Source organism: Thunnus thynnus, chromosome 13, assembly GCF_963924715.1.
Source record: "Thunnus thynnus chromosome 13, fThuThy2.1, whole genome shotgun sequence".
In the NCBI taxonomy this organism is placed as follows: domain Eukaryota; kingdom Metazoa; phylum Chordata; class Actinopteri; order Scombriformes; family Scombridae; genus Thunnus; species Thunnus thynnus.
Window position 1 is genome coordinate 14,578,190 of NC_089529.1, and position 23,618 is coordinate 14,601,807.

The 23,618-nt window shown below is 39.4% G+C and overlaps 1 protein-coding gene across 1 annotated transcript; it reads left to right on the forward strand.

Annotated features, from left to right (window-relative positions):
• Positions 1 to 990: 990 nt before the first annotated feature.
• Positions 991 to 22,873, forward strand: grm5a (glutamate receptor, metabotropic 5a). Its single transcript, XM_067608177.1, has 17 exons — positions 991 to 2,304; positions 2,394 to 2,527; positions 4,030 to 4,291; positions 4,856 to 4,970; positions 7,521 to 7,770; positions 12,360 to 12,595; positions 12,752 to 12,873; positions 12,955 to 13,079; positions 13,197 to 13,365; positions 14,437 to 14,563; positions 15,232 to 15,349; positions 16,311 to 16,497; positions 17,396 to 17,554; positions 17,688 to 17,813; positions 17,993 to 18,175; positions 18,271 to 18,440; positions 19,808 to 22,873. Exons 1-17 carry the CDS (start codon positions 2,080 to 2,082, stop codon positions 20,718 to 20,720), a joined length of 3,621 nt encoding a protein of 1,206 aa, XP_067464278.1. The 5' UTR covers positions 991 to 2,079; the 3' UTR covers positions 20,721 to 22,873.
• Positions 22,874 to 23,618: the final 745 nt, after the last annotated feature.

Genomic DNA, 23,618 nt, shown 5'->3' on the forward strand with positions numbered 1-23,618 from the left:
ACACTGATGGCAGAGGCTGTCATGCAAGGTGCCAACCTGCTCATCAGGGGTGATACAGCGCTTCCTATCCAAAGCACCCCACAATGTCTCTATGCTTACCCATTCACACACACATCACACACTGCAGCCATCAGGAGCAATTTGGGGTTAAGTATCTTGCCCAAGGACATTTTGGCATGTGGACTGGAGGAGCCAGGGATCAAACCACTGACCTTCTGATTGGAGGACGACCTGCTCTACCTCCAGAGCCACAGCCAGGAAATAATGCAAACATCACAAAACACATATTATGATTTCATTAGTAATGTTGGGTAAAACTGACCTTAACAGTTCACATACACACAAATGAAAATGTGAGCCCAATTTTTATCTGTGCTATTTATAATTTCCCTTTTCATCAGATCACAATTCTCATCTGTGAAAGAAAACTACCTTTTGGTTTGCCTCACAACACTAAATTATTTTGATGTTTGACTGACTTTGATTAAAAAATTTGGTCTCATGACAATCTGGAAAGAAATACATTGAATCAGGAGATAAAATGGAATTTACATTATACAAAACGGACCTTTAATTACATTTGGAGTCATTCTGACCTCAGGCAAGAGAGAGGGAAAGAGCTGTAGTGGAAGGATAATTCTGTCTCATTTCTTTCCTTGACACTTCCATTTTCCAACCAGCATAGAACCCCAATCACAGACTGTAATGACACATTTATTGGAAACCCGAAGAGCATCAAGCCAAGTACATAGATTTTTTGTTATTGTGTTTTTTAAAAATATTTTTATATATATATATATATATATATATATATATATATATATATATATATATATATATATATATATATAGCACAGAAAGGTCAACAACAAAACAAAGACCACACCAACGAACATAAGATTTTGGTCACTGTTTCGTCTTTATTAATGATATTCGAAAGTGACAGAGCTGGTTTGTTTCACTGACAAAATGAAACTGGACGTTGAGTGTTACTCTCAAAAAAACTGGGTGTGTTATATTGTCTAACGTTCAGTGAAAGGCATCTGATTAATAATTAATTGATAATATCGAGTCTGTTACCATAGTCACATTAAAAGGGTGACAGAGAGCAAGAATTGGGGTCAATAGCAACTTCAAAAGATCCTCATATTTTCAATTGACTGTTAGCCAATCGCCCACAGATCACTTTCCATAATAAATGCCACTGTTAGTGCTTTAACTATTAGTTGTTGAGGATTATTACACTTTATCTTTTATTTGTTTACTTCTTTCTTTTTCCATGTTAAACATGCGTCTGTGTGGCTCGCCTCCCGGAGCTTTCTAGAGTTTACCGATTTAGTCACTGTTGATGCTCCATGCTTCCCGCTGATTTGGAGTAGGAGGAAAAAGAGGTGGAGAAGAAGATGGGGGGTGGGGGGAGCCGTGTGCGTCAGTAAGACAAACATGTTCCAATAACGGGCTATATTATCTGCTGCTATTTGCAGTTTGCTGTAGCCAGGCGCCAGACTGAGCTTAAGCAAAAAACCTGCAGCGCTTTTTTTTTTTATTGCTCCGCTGTGATGGAAACGGTCTCATATGGAATGGCATCTGCAAGACAGCTGGCAGAAAAGAGGTAGGTTGAAGTTGTTAGTTTTGGTATGCAGAGCGCTGAGCAGAGATTATTGAGTTTTACATAGGTTGTTATTACTTTATTTGATCACCAGAGTAGATGTTGCAAGATGACCGATCAACATCATTTCAGCACCATGGACAGCAACTTGCTGTCATTTTTATAGAGTGAAAACTGAAACACTGAAAAGATAGATATTTAAATAAACTGTTTTATTAGTATGTGTGAATAGATTTATAGTTTCTGTATTTCACATTATGCAAAAAGATTTTATCCTTTGCTGACTTGACTGCGAAAATCTTATTCAGAAAAGTATTGTTAAACAGATATCTGCACTTGCTTATACACTGAGCTGAATTACTTTTTATGCCTATCATGTGTTCCAGGATTCTAACCCTTACCTCTGGCACTACAAGCACTATGCCCAAGACAACACGTTCATCTGAACCTCAGCTTTAAGGGGAGAGAAGATGGCAGGAGGTGTGAGGAGGAACACAGTGATGGGGAGATTTGGGTTATATGTGAGGCTGTTGGCAGTGAGTATAATACTAGGAGCTGATCTGAGCTGGCTGGGCCTGAAATCACGGGTTGGGGTCAACGCCCAGAACAATGAGAGAAGGGTATTGGCACATTTCCCTGGTGACATCATCATGGGAGCGCTGTTCTCTGTTCACCACCAACCACCTGCAGACAAGGTACATGTTGCATTTGTGCATGTGCTCATTGTCTCCATGTATGTACTGTGTGTGATATGAGCCAAATCTTTGTGTTACACTTTGCTCAGGTCCATGAGCGAAAGTGCGGTGCGGTGCGTGAGCAGTATGGGATCCAGAGAGTGGAGGCCATGATGCATACTCTGGATCGAATTAATGCAGACCCCACTATCCTGCCAAATATCACCCTGGGCTGTGAGATCAGGTAATAACCATGACAATTCTTATGTTGTTCCTTGAATAATAGCTATAAATTGGTTGTTATGTTGATTGTTGGATTATGAGTGGGCTGAAGAGCACATAATCTGATTTTGATTTTATAATCAATCAGGGCTCATTGGTTTGTCTGGTCAGAGAATTGGGAAAGACAATAAAGTGCATCTTACACAGAAAAATCAATAATCAGTAGATTATTGTTGCTAGTTTTTGTAATACTTAAGTTTTCTCTATCACACAGGGTGGAATAATACCTAGAGGTTTGACATAAAGCTGTTATTCCTTTAATATACTGTATGTATGAACCTCAGAGAGTATCAAATCAGCTAGCATTCTCAGCAACAACCAGAACAAATGCCCGAATTTAACAGAGATGTTAGATTACTGGACAAGCATCACAAATTATGCAAAAATATTTTTGAAGTCAGCTTTATGTTTTTTTTGTAAACTAAGGGAAGGTCCATTATAGTAATTACAGTGCACTTTTATGCATTTTTATTTAATTTCCTTCGATAAGAACAGGGTTTTCTAAAAACATTATAAAGACAGTGATTACCTTTACTTCTGGATCTTTTTTAAAAAATAATATAATACACAGTAAGCAAATTAAGTTAATTCTTAATTTGGGTCCAATATCCAATAAGGAGAAGGACTTTCATGATTTGGACTGAAATGAGGCACAACAAGGCAGAGACAGATGGTATGTTTATAGAAGCTTTAATGGAGAGTCACTTTAAATAAGCACAGAGCCATCAGGCATCACAGGAGGACAAATTGGAGACTTGAAGGATTAGAGAAACATCCAGGGAGGTAGGTAACTGAAGTGGAGTGGGCACAGACAGGTGAACAGTTGCCGGAAGAATTAAGGCCACAGGAGAGGACTGACAGGTAACTGAAGAGTGTAGGCTGGGAATGGGGGACCTAAAGTATGCTGACAAAGGTATGGGATAAATGAAGCAGTCAGAGGTGGGCAGTTTTCAAAGAATTTCAACTTACTGGTCACTGCAATCAGTCCCCCTTTCCATAAGGGCTGTGAAGTGATCCCCTCCAAGCTTCCGACTACACTGTAAGAAATGAGGGACAAAATCCACAGTCTTTGTTTTGTGCTAATATCATTCTAAAGTTCAGCTGAAGTTAATATGAGGCTGGTATATTGCTGGTGTTTTTCCCCGGCAACAAACCTGGAAGTATCCCTCTACAGCAGTTCAGCAAGAAAACACTGTCCAGGGAAACATAAAGAGGGAATTTTGTACTAAAAAGACTGACTCAGACTGCTGAAACCTCATATTAGCTTTGGCTGAACTTTACATTGCAGTCTTCTCACTGTTCTGAAAATTGTGTTAGTCACGTTATTTCAAAAGCATGAAGCACAAACTACATAGAGTACTTAAAAAGCATCCATTTGGCTACTCGAAACTATCCTCAACTCAGGACCAATGCTTGTTCCCATCCTGCTTGCCAAAACAACAATTTGAACTCTTTTTACACTAGGGACTCATGCTGGCACTCTGCAGTGGCACTGGAGCAGAGTATCGAGTTTATTCGGGACACACTGGTGTCCAGTGAAGAGGAAGAGAGCCAGGGCAGATGCACTGCAGAGGCGGGGAGCTTGCTGGTTCAGGGGAAGAAGCCCATTGTCGGACTGATTGGACCGGGATCCAGCTCAGTGGCCATCCAGGTGCAAAATCTCCTACAGCTCTTCAACATCCCACAGATAGCCTACTCAGCCACCAGCATGGATCTCAGCGACAAGGTAAGACCAATTAATGACAACAATAACAAAAAAGTTTGGAAAATTTCAAACTTCGAACCTTCACAAATGGAGGTAGGAAATGCAAACAAACAGAAAACCAAAGCTGGTTACTGGTTTGGGGTTTGAGACTTCCTGTCTGCTTTTTCCTTATATATGTTGCAATGTATTGCAGTGTTGACTTTACAAAGTAACCTGATTGTAACTGTATTATCTTTTGATGATAATGCAGCTATGATAATTGGGATTACCTATCTCAAAGACAATTTTCATAGCAAGAAAAAAAAGATGGAACATTGGTGATTAGAGGCCAGGTGAGACACATTAAGAATATAAAATGCTGCAGCTTGGAAAGCATAATTTGTGGTAAATTGCATAAAACCTGCTAAAACACCAGTATCGTTTTAGCAAAAAAACCCTGTAAGTCAATGCACAGTGAGTTCACATGGAATGGGGTTTATAATAGAGGTTATAATGGATGAAAGTGTAACTGTCTAGACAGGCTGTCACATGAAAGCATGTCAAGTGTACTGCCAGACTTGTGAACATGAAAATTCCTTCCAACAGAGCTTGTATAAATATTTCATGAGGGTGGTGCCGTCAGATATGCAACAGGCCAGAGCCATGGTGGACATTGTCAAGAGGTACAACTGGAGCTATGTGTCTGCAATACACACAGAGGGTAAGCAGTATGTCTCCTGTCTCCTAAGTAACTACTTTATTAGGTGCATCTGTATATTCTGTTATAATCTTATACAGTAGTCCTACAGCAAATCCTGTCTTCGTGAAACTCTTAATGTTCCATTTTTGTTGACCCTGGGTCAGAACCACAGGAGCACATGTATTCGCATGGGCATGGCCTGACTCAATTCTTAGTTTCAGTTCTATTATTGAGCTTTCCATCTACAAGGGCAGAAGATAAGCATTATACTATTACTTACTTATATTCTGATCTAAGCATCATTTTGAGTGAGCTACCCATCTAGTTCAAGGTGGTAAAGTGTGAAAAACCTCTGCAGCAAGCACACTGGAGTCAAAAAGCTCTTTACACAGATCCACATAAACACATACAAATGCACTTTTTCTTTTTCCCCTCTGCTCTCTCGTTTTAGCTGTAATACAAAATGTAAATGTCACGCACATAAAGTTACGGGGGAGTGACTTTGTTAAACCTCTGATTCTTGTTGTTGCAATACAGTGGAGGACATTATATTTATGGCACAAATATGAGATTGAGATGAAATTGCAAGGTACCTCTGATTATATATTCTCTGTAATCCTGTTCATCATTGGCAAAGCTTCCCAGGGAACATCTGCTGATGGCTTTGAACTCTCTTTATATCATGGCTCTCTGTCCACAGATTGCAGTGATATTTTGGCCCCTGATCACATTCTCACAGCAGGTGCTCATTATCAGATGTGCATTTTATTGCTTTATTTCTACTGTCCTATCTATGTCATCTATATGTCAAGTTAAAACTGATTCAGTGAAAACCATTTGAGGTGCTTTAAGGGACTTATGTCAAATGACCCATCATATTATGAAAAGAGGCAATACAAGAGTGCACAATTGCTCTATTTTATATTTCATATCATTTCACAATACTCATGAAATTATCATATTTGGCAATGCAGACATAAGGCTGATCTCCAACTCTTTCCTTCAAGCACATCTCAACAATATCAACACACAGGGTTATCACAACTTTGATAGAATAACCAGTGAATCACTAAACCCACATATTCAGAAACAAAATAAATGGCGTTGGCATCATTCTCAACATCAGCCTAAATATTCCACTGCCTGTTCTTTAACCCCTTGCTGGCTGTATATGTTTAAATCCCTCTTGATAACAACAAGTGCTGAATCCTGACTGGATCATTCCAGTCTATTCCATAAAAATACCAAACTGTTGTAGAAGAGGATTAAAAAAAAGTCTTTTGTATGCCAAATGTTCTTTCCCAGGATAAAACCCTTTGTCATGGGTAAGAAAAGCACTTGCATATTTTTTCTATTTTGCAGACAATCTTGTTAGTATTTTTAATCCCGTAGGCAGTGAGAGGTTGCCATAATGACTGCAAAATTGTTCATTTATATATGGAATTATTATACACATACGCTCAATTCGGTTAATTTTACCAATCAGAGATTAGCCAGGCAATTTTGTACAAGTTTGCTGTCTATTTACAGGACAAACAAACAAGGCAAACAAGTGACCCTACATTTAACAATCTCAAGATTTTATACAAAGCCCTGTTTTAAGGTTTCTAATCTGTATGAATGGTTAGAATTATATTGTACATCGTAGGTCCTCCAACACCACAAATCTGTCAAATGCAGGTGAACCTTGCTTGCTACTCTGCATGACATTTGCATAAACTACTGACAAGGTTTATGTTTAAAAAATGGTCAGTACTGACAGAACTGGCATAGTCCTTTAAAGACACTGCACTGAAACACAGACAAATAAGTAAATATGCAAATATTCCATATTTACTGTAAGCACAGAGGTTATGGATGTGGTTATGAAACAGTATACTGCTCTTGCAGACAGCAAACTAGTTCTCATTTGCAGTGTGGGCCCTATATAGCAGGTAAAGAGGCCTCTTTGAGAGATAGAAAGTGTGAAACATATTTAAGAGGAAAATACAATAATTATAATGCAAACAGAAATGACAGTATTATCAGCAACAATTAACAGGGAGTTGAACTGAAGTTAAAGTGCAGTTTCAAAAAATTTAAAGACAACATTACCACACAAGGAGGCATGCCACATATGGGAGTAAAACTCACACGTAGTAAGGGAAAGGATGCCTCAAAGTGTCATACCCAGAGTGAGATTACACTTTCAAAGCAACAGAAACTAGGTGACCTCATTTCCAGCAAAAACAGGGAAGTCTAACCCATAATGGGGAGAAAACGTGGCAGATTCTCAAGCGTTGTGCTGGCATTTTACCAGTGTATTTGATCATCTACACCCTGCGTGTGTGTGTGTATGTGTCTGTAAATTTATCAGCACATGGGAAGATTTGTGCCAGAGAACTAAGTGTGTAAGGAGAGACAAATAAATAAATAAATAAATACGTTAATGTTTGCACAACAACTGGTGTGTTAAAGAATTTTGTCACAGTCTAATCTGTTTGGTATGTTGGCTTTAAATATGTAAGAAAAGTCTTATGTGCTGTACAGTACTGTGTGAACACTGTTCCATTCATGTGGTTACCTCCATAGGTAATTATGGTGAGAGTGGTATGGAGGCATTTAAAGACATGGCAGCGAAGGAGGGGATCTGCATCGCCCATTCTGACAAGATATACAGCAACGCAGGGGAGCAGGGCTTTGACAAACTGTTGCAGAAACTACGAGTCCACTTGCCTAAAGCGAGGGTGGTGGCCTGCTTCTGCGAGGGCATGACGGTCCGAGGAATATTGATGGCCATGCGTCGACAACGCCTGGTGGGAGAATTTCTGCTGGTTGGAAGGTAAGTGGTGGATTATTGTACGTCTGCTTTCCACTTTTGAATTTCAGATTGTATTTCTTACCCATGGGCTTTTTGCTTTCTTGTCTTGGTTCTGATCTAAATTTCCAAGGTTGTTTACAAATTTGAGTAGAAGCTAAAATAATTTATTACAATATTTGTGCATCAGGTTTCTTAGTGTTGTGCATTGATGTCCTATCTAGATGCTCTTCAGATGTCTGATAGCATCAGAGATGATGTGTTTGTTGTCATTGCAGCCACCTCATCATCATCATCATCTTCTTCTTCATCATCATCTTCATCGCATCCATTAACTTCATGGTGGTCTGGGAAACTTGAGGTACTTTTTGATAAACTTTTTTTTGAATATACATGACAGTGACACACTGCAAGAGACTTGAGATTAACAAGTTGCAGATTTTTGTTCATCTTCAACTTTGATGTATTTATATCTTTATATTTTTATTTTCAAATGGGGAAGCATACTTACCCTGCAAAAACATCCTTGATCGTGGTCTTAATCCCTACAAGCTGCAAAGATCCAAATAGGGAAATCCAGTAAATAAATCCTAAATCAATAGTAAAGATTGTAATATTTCTTCACAACAGCAGACAGGGACTCAAATGTATAACTGGTTGCCATATAAAGTCAGCATATGAGTATCTCTATTTGTCATTAACGGCCACCTAAACTGACAAATGAATAGATAAAGAAGTGATGGTTTTCCAATATAATTAAATATGCTGAATCCTGATCTATGAAAATATAACACTGTGAAAAATCACATTTTTCTTTTGACCTGCAAAAAAGGACATTTTCTGGATTTTGCTTTAGGGACTTGTTACTGTCTCAAACCATTCATTGGCCCATTCATAGGTTAATTTTGAGAAGATGATAAAGATGAGGTGCAGGGTGCAGGAGAGAAAGTATGCAATTAAAAACATGAGGGACAAAAAAAATAAGCAGGAAAGAGGGGGTTGATTTAGCAGGAGGATTCACTCTCTCCGAGAATAACATGTTTTATTTTAAGGTTTAGTTCTCTGGCTCACTCTCGTCCCTGGAGTTCTATAAATGCCTTTCCTCATTAGGAGCCACACATGTGGGCTGTCGCTCAAATCTGACAGCAGGAAGCATAAGATAACCTTGAACTACATATTGCAAAACACTATGCTCTATAATCCATATTACCACACGGAGCTATCCAGACAGTTGGTTTGGTGTTGTGGTCTGCTTGCTATTGTTCATTTGTTAAGATGTTTCTCCTTTCTGTTCTCTTTTAAGGCTAATTAAATGTAAGATGTACTATTGAGGTGGGAGATTGATGCCACCATTCATTAGCATGCACAATAGCATGATGTTTTGTGTGGTAAATTACCAATTCTGTTCTTCTTCGATGTTTTGGACCTAACTTTGTCAGTTTCATCACCCCTCTTGTCACATGGCCTTTTGATCTTAGCTTTATAAAGACTCCAGCCTTATATCTTCCTTTCTAGTTAGTTAACTATAAAAACCATCCTTTTCATGTCAGCTTGGAGGATTTGTTAACAGGTTTAAGTGTGTGCAGTTCATTCTTACGTCCCATTTATTGAAAGAGCGAGACTGAGGGCAGATGATGGTTTTTTTTGGTTGTTTGTTTTGTTGCCAGCATTGCTTAAGCCTATTTTGAACTGTTGTATCCATGCTGACTGTCAGCCTTCAGTGTATTTATATAGAAATCAATGGTAAAATTCTGGCATATGTTAGAATTAAGCTGTCCCAAAAGGCATTTTGTTCTTTAGAAGGCAAAGAGTCATACAGACTACTACAGTACTACTACTACTACTACTACATGAAACCTAGTTTATTGCCACCACTGTACAAAACACTCTGCACATCAGCACAAATGTTTAAACAACATTACCGTTCGGGTCTTCCATCTCAAAGCAGAAAGAGATATAATAAATATTTTTCACTATTCCTAAGGTCACAGTTAAGATTATCAGGTTAGTTTAGATCAGCTTTGCAGTGGCCCGTTCTCCCACACTCCTCATCACTTCTAAGTTGCCAGTGCTAGTAAATCAATGTGATCCCCCACTGGCCATTTATGCTCATTAGAGCACCCACGTAAGCTCAGAAACACAACACCACAACAAGTTGCTCAGGTCATGGGCAAGTGTCTTTCCTCTGTTCAATTCAGACAGCTGTTTCAATTTTTTTTCCTCATGTCCTGTTGAGTTTCATTTTTGGAAATGTACACAGTGTCCACTTGTCCACAAGATCTTGTTGGAAAGTTGACCAGTATTGTGCTGTATGCGGTGAAATAAGAGCATGATGTGTGTGTGTATATATGTGTGTGTGTGTGTGTGTGTGTGTGTGTGTCTTCAGGCTTGTAGGTGGTGTAGCAACACGCTGCATACAGCATACTACCCTCCCAGGTCAATGTGTGGGTTTCAGAGCTCTTGTTCAAGAGTGATTCAAACTATCCAGAGTCAAAGCCCTCCATGCTTTTCATATCTATCCCTGCCTTTTTAATACCAGTGTTCCATTTCTGTGCTCGCTTCTCTAAGGATGTGTTATGAAATGATCTCCTACCTCACCCAGAGAACCAAGCATCATAAAAAAAACACCCACACTATGGTTGTGTAACTCCAGCTCTGTTAACTAAGGTTTCTTTTGCTTTTTTTATCAGTTAGAAAGAGAAGGGTGCGTTTCTTTGTGTCAGTAAGGTGTGTTTACATGTATGCACATGTGTGGAGGTGTAATCAAGCTTCTGTCTGTGTTGATTGTAGACAAGTGTCCAGAGGGAGAGATAATAATAGACGGAGTAGAAACCTTTTCAAACTGTTAACTGATGAGTCCAAGCCCACAGTGTTTTTAAATAAATATCAGATCAGATGTGTCTGCAGATGCTACAGTCTGGTGGTGTTTTTCTTCTGGTGTTTCCATGTCTGTTGAGCCTCAGGTATCTTTTTTTGCGCTCTGATTTTAAATTAAGATACATAAACAGATTGCTTCACAAGCACAGCATGTTGCAGGGCTTGTATGTGCAATGGGATATTTGGTCCTTAAGTTGTTAAAGTCAAAACAATTAATATGCTGTAGGTCTTCATCACAAGTGTATCTCAATGGACTTTATAGATAATGAGCCCACAGAGATCTAATTAATCAGCAGTCAGACACAGATTATGCAAGCAATGTAATATGACCATGGAAATCGTACATAAAAAAACAAAGCACACGACACAAAATTATGCGTTGGAATGAAAAAGCATAACAAGCTTCTCTATCCTAACTAGCCAAATCCTCCCAGCACCATCAATCTTTGATCCTTGGAGGTTTATTACAAGTTATCTTTGCACATGTACATAATTTAAAATATCAAGACAACTTGGATATGTGAGCAAATACTTTTTATTTTTATCTCCCAGTGAGTCTTGTGTTGGTAGATATGAGTCATATCATAATAAATGTTTTTATTCTACTTTTACTCTCCGCAGAGCAGTCATTAGGTTCATTTTTCTAGGCACCACCTGTTTCTTTCAATCTGTGCAACTGTGGTCCAAAATATATTCCCACTAACTAGAGCTTATTACAGCAGGCCACAATAAGATTCACTGGCATCAAGATCTGGGTGTTATTTATCTATATAAAACTATTATCATGTAGAAACTACTGTATATATAGTAACCCATGTATAACCCTGTATAGTTAAAGCCTTAATTTCTGAAATATATTGCCTCAAAGTGTTATTTAATATAAATTATAATTGCTAACATTTGCTTCCTCAACTGCTGAGCGAGCTGGACTATTTCTAGTTGCCTGTTATCCTTTTGTTGGTGAAACCTGTTTCATTGGGTGTAATTGGACGTGTGAACCAGGTTCAAAGCTGAGTGTAACCCCAGTGCAAAAGCACAGCGTTGGTTAGTGTTGACATCCATGCTGGATTTCTAGGTTTACTTGCATGTTTTAGTAACATAAAATTTTAGGCCTACATGTTTTTCAGATTTCATTGCATCCAGTGATTGAGAACATCACAGCAGTAAATACCAGGATATAGTAATGAGGTATATAAAAATCAAAAATCTGCAAATTAGTTTCCAAGAATTTTGTTCAGCACTAGCTTACACTTAGCATACTTGTTAGTGTTCCAAATGTTTCAGTGCTCTTTAGTATTAAATATGAGGACTGATGTCAAAGAAAGGTTTCCCTTGTCATAGCCCAAATAAGTTAAGTGTTGTATGTACAGTATATTCAATCATTTGTTTCCCTGCCATTGTGTGAGATTGACAGGTTGTTCCTCACAATAAGAGGTTTCCAGAAATCTTGCTGAGTTGACAGTGCTGTCTAAACAGTCAAATCCTGGTGTTGGTTGCAATACTGAGAAGCATGTTGATGCTAAACTGGTATAGAATGTACTGTACTTAATGAAAGGTTTCTGTATAAGAAGTGGAAAGGTGTACGTGTCTGCCCTACTTTTATTTGTGTGTATGCCTTTACTTTTGGCAGCAATTGAATTTAAAATGCTAGTTTGATCAATACTAGCTTTGGAGAAAACAAACAAAACAAAAAAAGAATCTCCGTTTGTCTCTCCCTTTCTCCTTTTCCTGTTCAGTGATGGCTGGGCAGACAGATATGATGTGACTGATGGCTACCAGAGGGAGGCAGCTGGTGGAATCACCATAAAGCTAAAGTCAGCATATGTGACCTGGTTCGATGATTATTACCTGAACCTGACGCCTGATGCCAACCTGAGGAACCCCTGGTTCCCTGAATTCTGGCAGCACCGCTTCCAGTGCAGGTTGAGGGGACACCCACAGGAGAACAGCATGTACAACCGCACCTGCACCTGTTAGTACACAGAGATTATGTTCCACACCTCCTCACACACTCTCCACCGGTCATCTAGTCTGTATTATTCAGATCCTTATTTTCTCCATAGTGAGTTTTAGAATAGAGCCGTTACTGATTGGTTTCTCTTTATGAGTAGGTCTCTGTTCTCCACAGGGAGAGAGTCTCTGCGCCATCAATATGCCCAAGACACCAAGATGGGCTTTGTCATAAATGCCATCTATTCCATGGCTCACGGCTTGCATGCCATGCAGCAAGCCCTCTGTCCGGGATATAAGGTACAGTTCTGAATGATGTGCACACATACGCTTTCACATTGTGTAACAGTATTGATAGTTTGCTCTTCCTGCCGGTGCCAGGGTTTGTGCGAGAACATGCGGCCTATTGATGGCCGCAAGCTGCTGGAATTTTTGATGAAAACTAACTTTACCGGTGTGTCTGGGGAGACCATCCTTTTTGACGAGAATGGTGACTCACCTGGCAGGTAAGGATTATGATCGATGGGGAAGAAGGAAGGGAGGAAGGAAGGAAGGAAGAGAGGGGTGGGTTGAAATGGAAAAGAAGAAGTAGAAAGAACAGTTGAATGTTCTATGTGTCTCAGGTATGAAATCATGAACTTCAAGCACATAGGCGAGGATGAGTACGCTTACATTCATGTGGGAAGCTGGGATCAAGGTGGCCTGAAGATGAACGATGAGGAAATCTGGAGTAACAACAGTGACATCATCCAGTCAGTCTGCTCTGAGCCCTGCCAGAAGGCACAGATCAAGGTAGGCACAGACAAAATTGTACATTGTTGAGATAGATTTGAATTAAAAGCTTTTTGAATTCCTTAAAATTTCAACACATTTTTATCATTTAAGTAACTGTAAAAGTGATAACTGTACCTAACGTTTTCATACATTAATACTTATCTATAAACTTCAATATAAAACTGTCAAGCAAGACCCACACAACAGCCTTCACTTGATCTCACATGTTTGCAATCTACCAAATCTGTCTCATCAGATCCTTGAGTGCCCCAGCGGGGACTGCGCAAAGCTCTTTGTTCATGCTTTAATCATCTCCCATCTGGGCTTCTGTAACTCCCCCAGCCCTTCCAAATCATGGAGAACACTGCAGTCTGCCTCCTCTTTCTCATCCCAAAAGTCTCTAACATTAAACTTCCTACACACTCTATACTGACTGCACTGTAATGTGGCTAGCTTGTGAGGAATTCAAAACTCGCTCTCATGCATAAGATTTTGAGAAGATTTTTTATGTCCATACCTCCAGGCCTTGTACTCCTGCCCACATCTCCTCTACCAGCTGTTTGGCTCTCTCTGATCTGTGCTGACCTTGTTGATGCCTCCACCCTGTTTCCTCTTCTCAGTCAGAACAGATAAGAGTCACTCTGTAAATCCTTACATGCAGACTGGCAATTATGTCCAGACACAAAACCAACATATTTTTTCTAAATCTCCTGACTAGCATGTCTTTGAGCTGTGAGAGGAAAAGGGAGCACACATGGGAATCCCAGGCAAACATGCCACACAGAAAAGTCAAGACTTGAACCCAGAACCTTCTTCATGTGAAATGCAAGCACTAGCTAATGTTGTGATGTGCCTCCACTTTGCTTCGCTTCTTTTCTATTGTATTTCTGCACTGAAAAGAACTTTTTAAAAGACTGAGGCTCAATGGTGTTCTATACATCTTTCTTTTTTTTTTTCTTTTGATCCCCTGATGCAGAAATCCTCATTTCCCTGCCACACAGGCCACTCAGAGTGTAAGATTAACTACAGAAAAGTGCCATTGGAGCTTTGAGACCTTTGCGCCCTTTCACATACTGTGTATGTCTCCAGGTGATCCGTAAAGGGGAGGTGAGCTGCTGTTGGACCTGTACTCCATGCAAGGATAATGAGTTTGTGTTTGATGAGTACACTTGTCGAGCCTGTGTCCTGGGCTCCTGGCCTACAGATGATCTGCGTGGTAAACACACTTTATGTCTACTTGCAAATACAAGATTTCCACACAAGCCAGAAAAGTCTTGAATCTGGGTCACACACTCACGGAGTACACACAAATCCCCTCACATCTTACGCACCACACATACGATAAACTGACAAACTTCTCCCTCACTACTGCACACAGAAACGCAAAGCAACATAAATACTCATGTACTGTACACACTCCAAGAGACTTTAGATCCTTGCCAGAATAAAGGATTTGGCTAAAGCTTAGATTTCCTCACTCCAGAGTCTGTAAAAGCTGTTTGAAACAACCTCCCTGCCCTTTTGTATACACTTATTGTCTCCTACAATATCTCTGTTCCTCTGGTTTGAAAAAAACACATAAGGTTTTTCATGTGTATCCTCTGTAGGAGAACAGCAGTGTGTTTGTTCTCTTATCTCACTTTCAATCATTCTCTGATCCCCTTTTTCTCCCTTACAGATCCCTTTAATGTTTCACCCACCTCTCATGACTCCAGTGTATCATAGAGTGAAGATTTTATACAGAACAAATAAATCTGTTGTTCACAGTAATGGTTTAGTATGAGTGAATTACCTTCTGCTGCATCCACATCAAGCTATGAGGCTATCACACTGACACTCTTGCAGACAAATCAAAATACTGATGGAACTTTCTGCACCCCTCAGGTTGTGAGCCAATCCCGGTGCAGTATGTTCGTTGGGGGGATCCAGAGCCCATCGCTGCAGTGGTCTTCTCCTGTCTGGGCCTCATGGCTACACTTTTTGTTACATCTGTCTTCATCAAGTAAATTTACCTTTACCAGACATGTACATATATGTGTTGCTAAACATAAATTATCAGTATGATATTATGTGAAGAATAAGATTCCGACATGATTCTGTTAAATGCATTATTTTTTCTTGTGTGGTAGAAGTGTTCCTGGTGCAAATGTAATTTACACTACATATATGTAAATTTAAATATAGAAATACAATATAATCATCACTAATAATACTTTCTCTACAATGAACCAAAAATGGCTTGGTATAATTATAGATGATCCTGGCTGAAACCAATGAGCTTGTGGCCAGTTAAAGGATTTGGCTGGCGATTTTCTATATTTTTCGTATTGTCAACAAATCTCATGTACAGAGCCAAACCAACAATGAATTGATTCTTCTCACAAATATTATGTGTGTATCCAAAGCCTAATATAACTTACTCCTTTGTGCCATAGACCTCCATTGTTGTCCAAAAATGCAGTTCCATTTACAGTGCTTTGGTAGCTTCTTGTGCTACATATCACAACCTCTTGCCTTTGTACTGAAATTCTTTGATAAATTTACAATGTAGCACAAAGTCAAGATGTTGTGATCCCCTATAGCACAACAAGCTAGCAAAGCTGTATAAACTGAACAATGTCCCTTCACCTGCACAGTGGCATCTGCCATATGAGCAACTTCTCTCCTGAGAGTGAAAATGTGAGCTGTTTCTAACAAACTACACTAACCATTGCTTTTGGGGTGAAGGAAAGTGTCACCCAGTGCAGCAGTGAGGCTCCTTGATGTGTTTTTAATAGTTTTAATAGTTAGGCACAGAAGAATATGATATATCAGGCTTTGGATACACACACACAATACTTGTATAAGTAGGATCAGTTCATTGTCAGCTTGGCTGTGCACGAAAAAATATAGAAAATAGACTTATTCTTTAAGTGCAGATTATTGATATGCTAAAATTAATGTGCCATTTGATTTATCTGTAGATTTTGGGACACCCCTGTGGTCAAGTCATCCAGTCGTGAGCTATGCTACATCATCCTGGCTGGAATCTGTCTGGGCTACTTGTGCACCTTCAGTCTTATTGCCAAGCCCCACATAGTCTACTGCTACCTCCAGCGGCTGGGAATAGGCCTGTCCCCTGCCATGAGCTACTCGGCTCTGGTCACCAAGGTACTTTCTTTTCAGTTTTGTTGCCAGGAGGAAGAGGAACAAATATCTACATTTCAAGAAGTATTGTTTACTGTCGCGTTTCACTTCCTTTGAAAATTTATGAGTTAAAGCCATATGTGTTAATCATCAGCTTCATTTGAAATCTAATCTCTGTAGTGTCACCATGGTGCACAATTTAAAAATCATCTTTACAGCCTTTCATCAAAAGTCTAATAAAATGGCCTTGAGATTTAACATTTTCTATTTCTACACAAATAGGCTGTTGGGGCCGACATGCACTTGAATAGAAGTTTCAGAAGTCAGCAGAACAAAAACTTCTAGATGTACACTGACAGTGTCTGTTAGAGATCACTCTTTAATCACACACACTTACAGAGGAGGTGGAGGAATTAAAGGAAGAACATACAGTATACAGTATCCTATACTATCTATGTTTGAGCCTTAAGCAGAGGAGAGAGTTGCCGAGGATGTCTGGTAGACATGCTGCATATAAATTGCTTCAGACAGGTGTTTTTGCAGTGTGGAATCATATCTGAGTGCTGAAAAGATTTTAATATTTTGACACAGCAGAGGGCATTTTTAATTTAATAACACCTGTCTAATTCACCTATACAACCGCATTTAATCAATTTGTCCACTATCACATTCCTATGTTTGGGGGTATTTTAGCATAAACAGAAGGGCATCTGAGGATAAGGGCAGAAGTAAAAAAAAAAATCAACCTGCAGGGATTGGATGATGGCCAATTGTAAGGGAGGTATGTTAGAAGTTGAGGTTCTATATGTGGGCTGAGTTTGATGTTTGAGATCTGGGAACTGAAAAGGGGATTGTTGTTATGAATCAGTGCAAGCAATATTATCCACAGTCGATGTAACCATTTGATCTATTTTTGATCCAGACCAACCGTATAGCACGGATCCTGGCAGGCAGCAAGAAGAAGATCTGCACCAAGAAACCACGCTTTATGTCCGCCTGCGCACAATTGGTCATCGCCTTCCTACTCATACTGCTGCAGCTGGGGATTATTGTGGCACTTCTTATCATTGAGCCACCACAGGTGTGTGTGTGTCTGTGTCTGTGTGTGTGTGTGTGTGTGTCTGTGTGTGTGTGTGTGTGTGCTTTACAATGTGGGTGATGTTCGTTTACATGTATTTATACAACCAGAGTAGCCTCTCCTTCTCCCCTCTTAGGTGATCTATGACTACCCCAGTATCCGTGAGGTACACTTGATCTGTAACTTGACCACTCTGGGGGTGGTGGCGCCGCTGGGCTACAATGGCCTTCTTATCCTCAGCTGCACTTTCTACGCCTTCAAGGTACTTCAGCATAACAGTAGTTAATAATACACAGAGTGTTTCATGTTACTTTCTGCATCAGGTTCATTTTTTTTCTTTTTTTGCAACAAGAACTTGCTCATTTTTCTTCCCCTCATATCCTCTCTTTTTTACTTCAACATGTACCAATTTAAAATTGTATTCTTCCTTTTCTCTTCCAGACTCGTAATGTTCCTGCCAATTTTAATGAGGCCAAGTATATTGCCTTTACCATGTATACCACCTGTATTATCTGGTTGGCCTTTGTTCCTATTTACTTTGGATCCAATTACAAGATTATAACCATGTGCTTTAGTGTCAGCCTCAGTGCTACAGTGGCTCTTTGCTGCATGTTTGTCCCAAAGGTAAGAATTGTAAATGCAATCATTGGCAGCATTTTCGCAGGGTATTCCTGCACTTTTTTGCTAAGTGCAATTTTGTTGTTCATTTACATGATCAGGTGTACATCATGCTCGCCAAGCCTGAAAAAAATGTCCGCAGTGCTTTCACAACATCCACAGTGGTGCGTATGCATGTAGGTGATGCCAAGAAAGCTGCCACCTCTGGAAAACCCTCTAGCAGCATGGCCAACTTGTTTCGACGTCGTGGCTCTGCGCAGGACACCATCAGGTACATGGACAACCTAAGTGGGTAATAAATGAATTAACTCCTCAGTATCTAAACACCTGTGAGCTGCTTAAGAAAACATTTAGTTTTAGTGTAGCTCTCGTTAAGTTTCTATAGGAAAAAGCACACATTTAATTCACTTAATTCAAAAGATATATTTTTTAAATAACTGCATTTGGAAACTCTTAAATTATGTTTTCTCCTACACATTAACAGTAAGGGAAGATACTTAAGGTGCCATAATGTCAGCCTGAAAATGCCAAACATCCATTGAGTGTTTTGAGACAGTCAAAACCCAGTGGAGACTTTATCTCAGTAGTTCTTACAATATTAATTCCTTCAGATTGGATGATCCATTCAGATCATGTTTACTTTGTAGCGAGTATGTTCTTTTTTGGCAAACTCATCTAACAACACAAACTTCTCCCCCTCATTTTGTTGATTTTTGTTAGATAAGGTTAATAAATCACTCTATAAAAATACCTGCATAATCATGTAATCAGAAAAAATAAAAAATGTGTTTGTGCTAGAGACCGCACACACCTCTTTTCCTTCTTTTTACCAATAAAATCATGGTTTGTGCTGCAATCACTCTGTATTTTACCGTCGGACCATATTAGAAATGGTGTTGGAGACAAAAGGATAAAGTCCAAGAAGTGACTGAGAGGCAAATAGCAGATATGGTTAAGTCTAATAGAAGAGCAACTACCTGCTGGGGTTATTATTATTATTATTATTTTTATTATTATTTTTATTATTATTATTATTATTATTATTATTATTATTATTATTATTATGTAATCTAAGCTACTTTCCTTGCAGCCTCACATTTTAGTCGTTTCTGTCCACAAGTCCATGTATAGAGATGAAAGCTGCTGAGATACATCCAGGAACACAACTATCCCTGTCCCTTCTTAAACTGTCCTTGGAAAATCAGAGCTGAATCCACTGCAACAGGCTGGATATGAAGCCAAGAAAAACTGCTCCCTGAGCTGAGAAAAGGCTACCTCATTTGGGTTAAGTACTCCCAGGGGAGACCCCCCGCCTTTAAGGATTTCTCTTTCTAGGGAAGAAAAAGGAAAATGGAGGGAGATGTAAAATTACACAGAAAGCAAAAGATACAGTGGGGGATGGTAGAATACTGGCATGAAGAAACAGAACATGGACCATGGGGTAGATGGATGATGTTCTTATCTTAATATGATCCTGATATCTGTCATTGTTTGGCAGCGATCAAATGTATATACAGTACATATATATAAGACATGCAGTACTTGCACTGTGGATTTGTCATATTCATTATCATTTTTAATCCCTTACATTTAAGTCAACTGAGAACAACTTACTTGTGACTGTCATATGTTTTACAGCTCCAATGGGAAATCAGTCACATGGGCGCAGAATGAGCGCGCCTACAGACCAAACCTATGGAAGAGGATGTCATTCCATGTCAAGAAAAAAAAGGAACCAGTAGAAGTGAACCAGACAGCCATCATCAAGCCTTTCTCTAAAGGAGGAGACACACCTGTGGACACTGGTGTCAAAGAGCAGTATGAAGAGCCACCGGTGGCTCAGCCCTTTACTTGCTCCCCCTCTCAATCACCCCTGCCCACCATCAGCCAGCATGCAGTGAAGGCAATGGGTTTCCAGGGAGGAGAAGATGGAGAGGAGGTACCCACCTACATACCTGATCACCCTGCTGGGGTCAGAAGGAGAGGTGGGGACAACAGCCCAGGTGTTGGTCTAGTGGATGGTGGGGACATTAGTGTCATAAGTGTGGGTGACATCGGCATGGGGATGATTGGCGGCCAAGCTCAGGGCACCACCATTATGGACCAAATCAGCTGTGTGGTGAACCGTTTCACTGCCAACATCAGTGAGCTTAACACCATGATGCTGCCAGGAGGAGCCACCATCAGCCCCACCTCCACCACTGCCCTGCCTGCAGCCGTAGATGCCGCCGCCTGCCCACCGCAGTACCTTACATCCAGGGGCAGACAGGCTCCCTCCACTGTTACCACATATGCTGAGGTAGCAGCCGTCTCCAACTTCTGCGAGAATCGTCCAGCAGGTAAGATTTATGAGCACCTGGCGGGGACTTGCGTGAGTAGCAGACGAGCAAAGGATATGGAGGAGCTGGTGGCTCTGACGCCTCCCTCCCCATTTAGAGACTCATCTCTGAGCTCCAACAGCAGCTCACCTCCCTCGCTGTCCCCAGCCTCTGAGGCCGAGTACGACCAGCTGCTGCTGAGACACTACAGCCAGAGCTCCTCCTCTCTCTAAAAATTGCTCTGTCTATACATTTGCTCCTTGTTTAAAATCCAAAAGACTTCAGACTGGACCAAACTCTTTGATGCCTTTCAACATGTGGATATTATGAATGTTTAAGCAGTTTTTTTTTTAAGATATGTTTTAATTTTCTGATAGGATTGAATGCACCCACATATACCTCCATTGAGAGGAGAAGAATACCAGCCAGAGGATTTATTAACCTGTGGCAAGACTGCAAATACTAAATGCAGAAATTAAGCTGAGCAATGTCAGTGCTACATTTTTGGTCACCAAGTGAGTAAAAAAAACAAAAAAAAACTTGAAAAACTGGAACTAAAATACGGGCATTTTAAAATAATTTTTGATGCTACATTGACACCAGTTTCTTACTGACTAAGAAATTCCAAAGAAAATATTGATAAGCTCAGAAAACAAATGAAAAATTGCCAATACATTTTTATTTCATTATAAAATAGTTATCAGTCATAAGTGGGGGGAAATGACCAAATATTTATGTTCTGTGTTTTTTTTCTCTCTTTATTTCTCTTTTTTTTTAGACTTATGTATTAAATCTCAAAACGACATTTTATTATTTTAGGTAAGCACAGGTATTAAAAAATCTTAATTGTTTTTTTCAAGTATATATGTATATTTGCTTATACTATTGCTGTTGACATTCTGTACAAGTGATGTTTTTCTTACTGACAAAATGTCCTAATGTTTAGTATTTTCAGACTTAGTTGGATGCCGTTTGTATCAGCATGGAGGCATCTGTCCAAAAGAAAATAGCTCAAATAATTGAAATCTAAAAAGGTCAAACGTGATACACTGTTCCCGTTTTCTAATTTGTTGTCAATCCAGGAGGATGTCAAGCATGCACTGCTGGCATTTTGTATCCCGACTCTAAAAAGGAGAAAGTGTACAGATGCTGCATTTTTGTAAATCAGGAAGCAGGATTTTCTGTATGGGGAGTTCTCATTGACCTTGCCTTTTCTTGGAAAGAAAACATTTATAGAGAATAAAAACCCTCCAATTGAGAGAGGACAGGAGCTTTTTATGTGTCAAGGGAATGTAAGACATTGTCTCCATGGATGCAGCATCATCAAGTGTCTACCCCACAAAGAGCTTATGAAGACTACTAATCTTCATTAATTCTTCTCTAGAAGTGACTCAGTTGAATGTAAAATAACCAGTTATCATTTTGAAGTGGACCAAAATGATCTTCCACCTCAGGATGTGTCCGAACCAAAAGACTTCAACTCCTACCTGTTGAATGAGTGCTGTCATCTGTTGGCTCGAAATGTTTCCAGTTTGCATGATGTCAGGATTTGTTTTCACTCTTTGAGTTATATTTATAATTACTTTTATACTCATTTAATATTGTACAAACTAGTTAAGATAAATAGCTACCGTAGCAAAGTAATGATACTATTAGTGATATTGATGTGTTTTTAAGATTAATTGAAGTTTAACAACAAATGTTACCAAGGAGAAGAGAGAAGTGAACTGAAAATGTGCCAGATTTTTTAGACATCTATTGCAAAACAGCTTGTTTACAGCCTGGCTTTTACCTTAGATATGTGCCAATGTCTCCCTGAAGTGAATTAGATTGTGTTTCTAAATGAGCTCACATTGGAAATCCTACTGTGAGCCCATTAAGATTCTAATCTTTCTAGCCTTTAGAAGGATGATATTATTTTCTATAATGTTTTATAACATGTTGACTGTGTTATTCCTTATGCTTGGACATTATTAGATTATTTATTCAATTCTTTTCATTTGTACCTGCAGCTTTTCGATTTCTAATTGATGATGATCATGTGTGAAGTAACTTATGTCTGTTTATCAGTTGGGTTTTGAGTCTGACTTCGGTCCTTCAGCCCTTATTTTTTTTTCTGTATGTTTACACGGACAGGAATGTGTTAATGTTTGTTGAACTGTGCAACATTTTTACTGGTGTACAGTGTAAAAATCAATCAATAGATAGTTGCCATATTTGCATGCAGGTGTGTGCCAATTGAAAGTTTGCAGGCGCATACTGTACTACACTTTATGCCAGTAATTCATGGATATAATCTTTGGAAGACTTTTGTCTTGGTCTTATCTCTTACTCTGCCTTTCAAAAAGCCTGAATTTACAATTTAGACATGTACTACATTAAAGGTTTCCACCCAAAATGCTATACCCTTTACACTGGTAATTTATTGTAAATGCTCCTTTCATTGAAATTATTGGAATACTTCATCACAATATTTAAAAAAACAAAATGCAGTTCAACCCATTCAAAATTAGAACTGTAACTGGAAGAAAAGGTCTCAGAATTAATCGTAATTGTAGTGGTATACCACACTTACCTTACTTACCATTGTTCGGTGGAGCGGAGCAGGTGGACCCAAATGCAGGAGACAGCAGGCAGTTGGAAGTGAAGAATCAATATATATTTACTCAATTTGGGAACAGAGCTTAGGAGTGCAGGCAAAGCAAAACTGAACTAAACAATACTGAACAACACAGAACAAAGGATCCAACAAGACAGAACTGAAAACGAGGACTTAAATACAAACTGAACTGATGAAACAACAAGGCACAGGTGGCAAGACACAAGGGCAGGATGGGAGCTAATTGCCTGGGGAAGACACAGGGAGCAGGGCAGGGCTAACGAGACTGACGCAGAGCAGTGTGGAGGGAAGAGTGGAGGGGAAAGCCGGCTGGGAACACAGGGGGAAAAACAGGGCAAACTGAAAACCAAAAACCCAGCATACACATGAATATTACTAAAATACACAAGTCACACTGATCAGGAACAGCAAACACACCTCAACATAACATTGACAACCTTAGGGTCTTTACAGAACTCAAACATACATTGCTGTTGACATAAACAATAATAACTTAACTATAAGTTTGTCA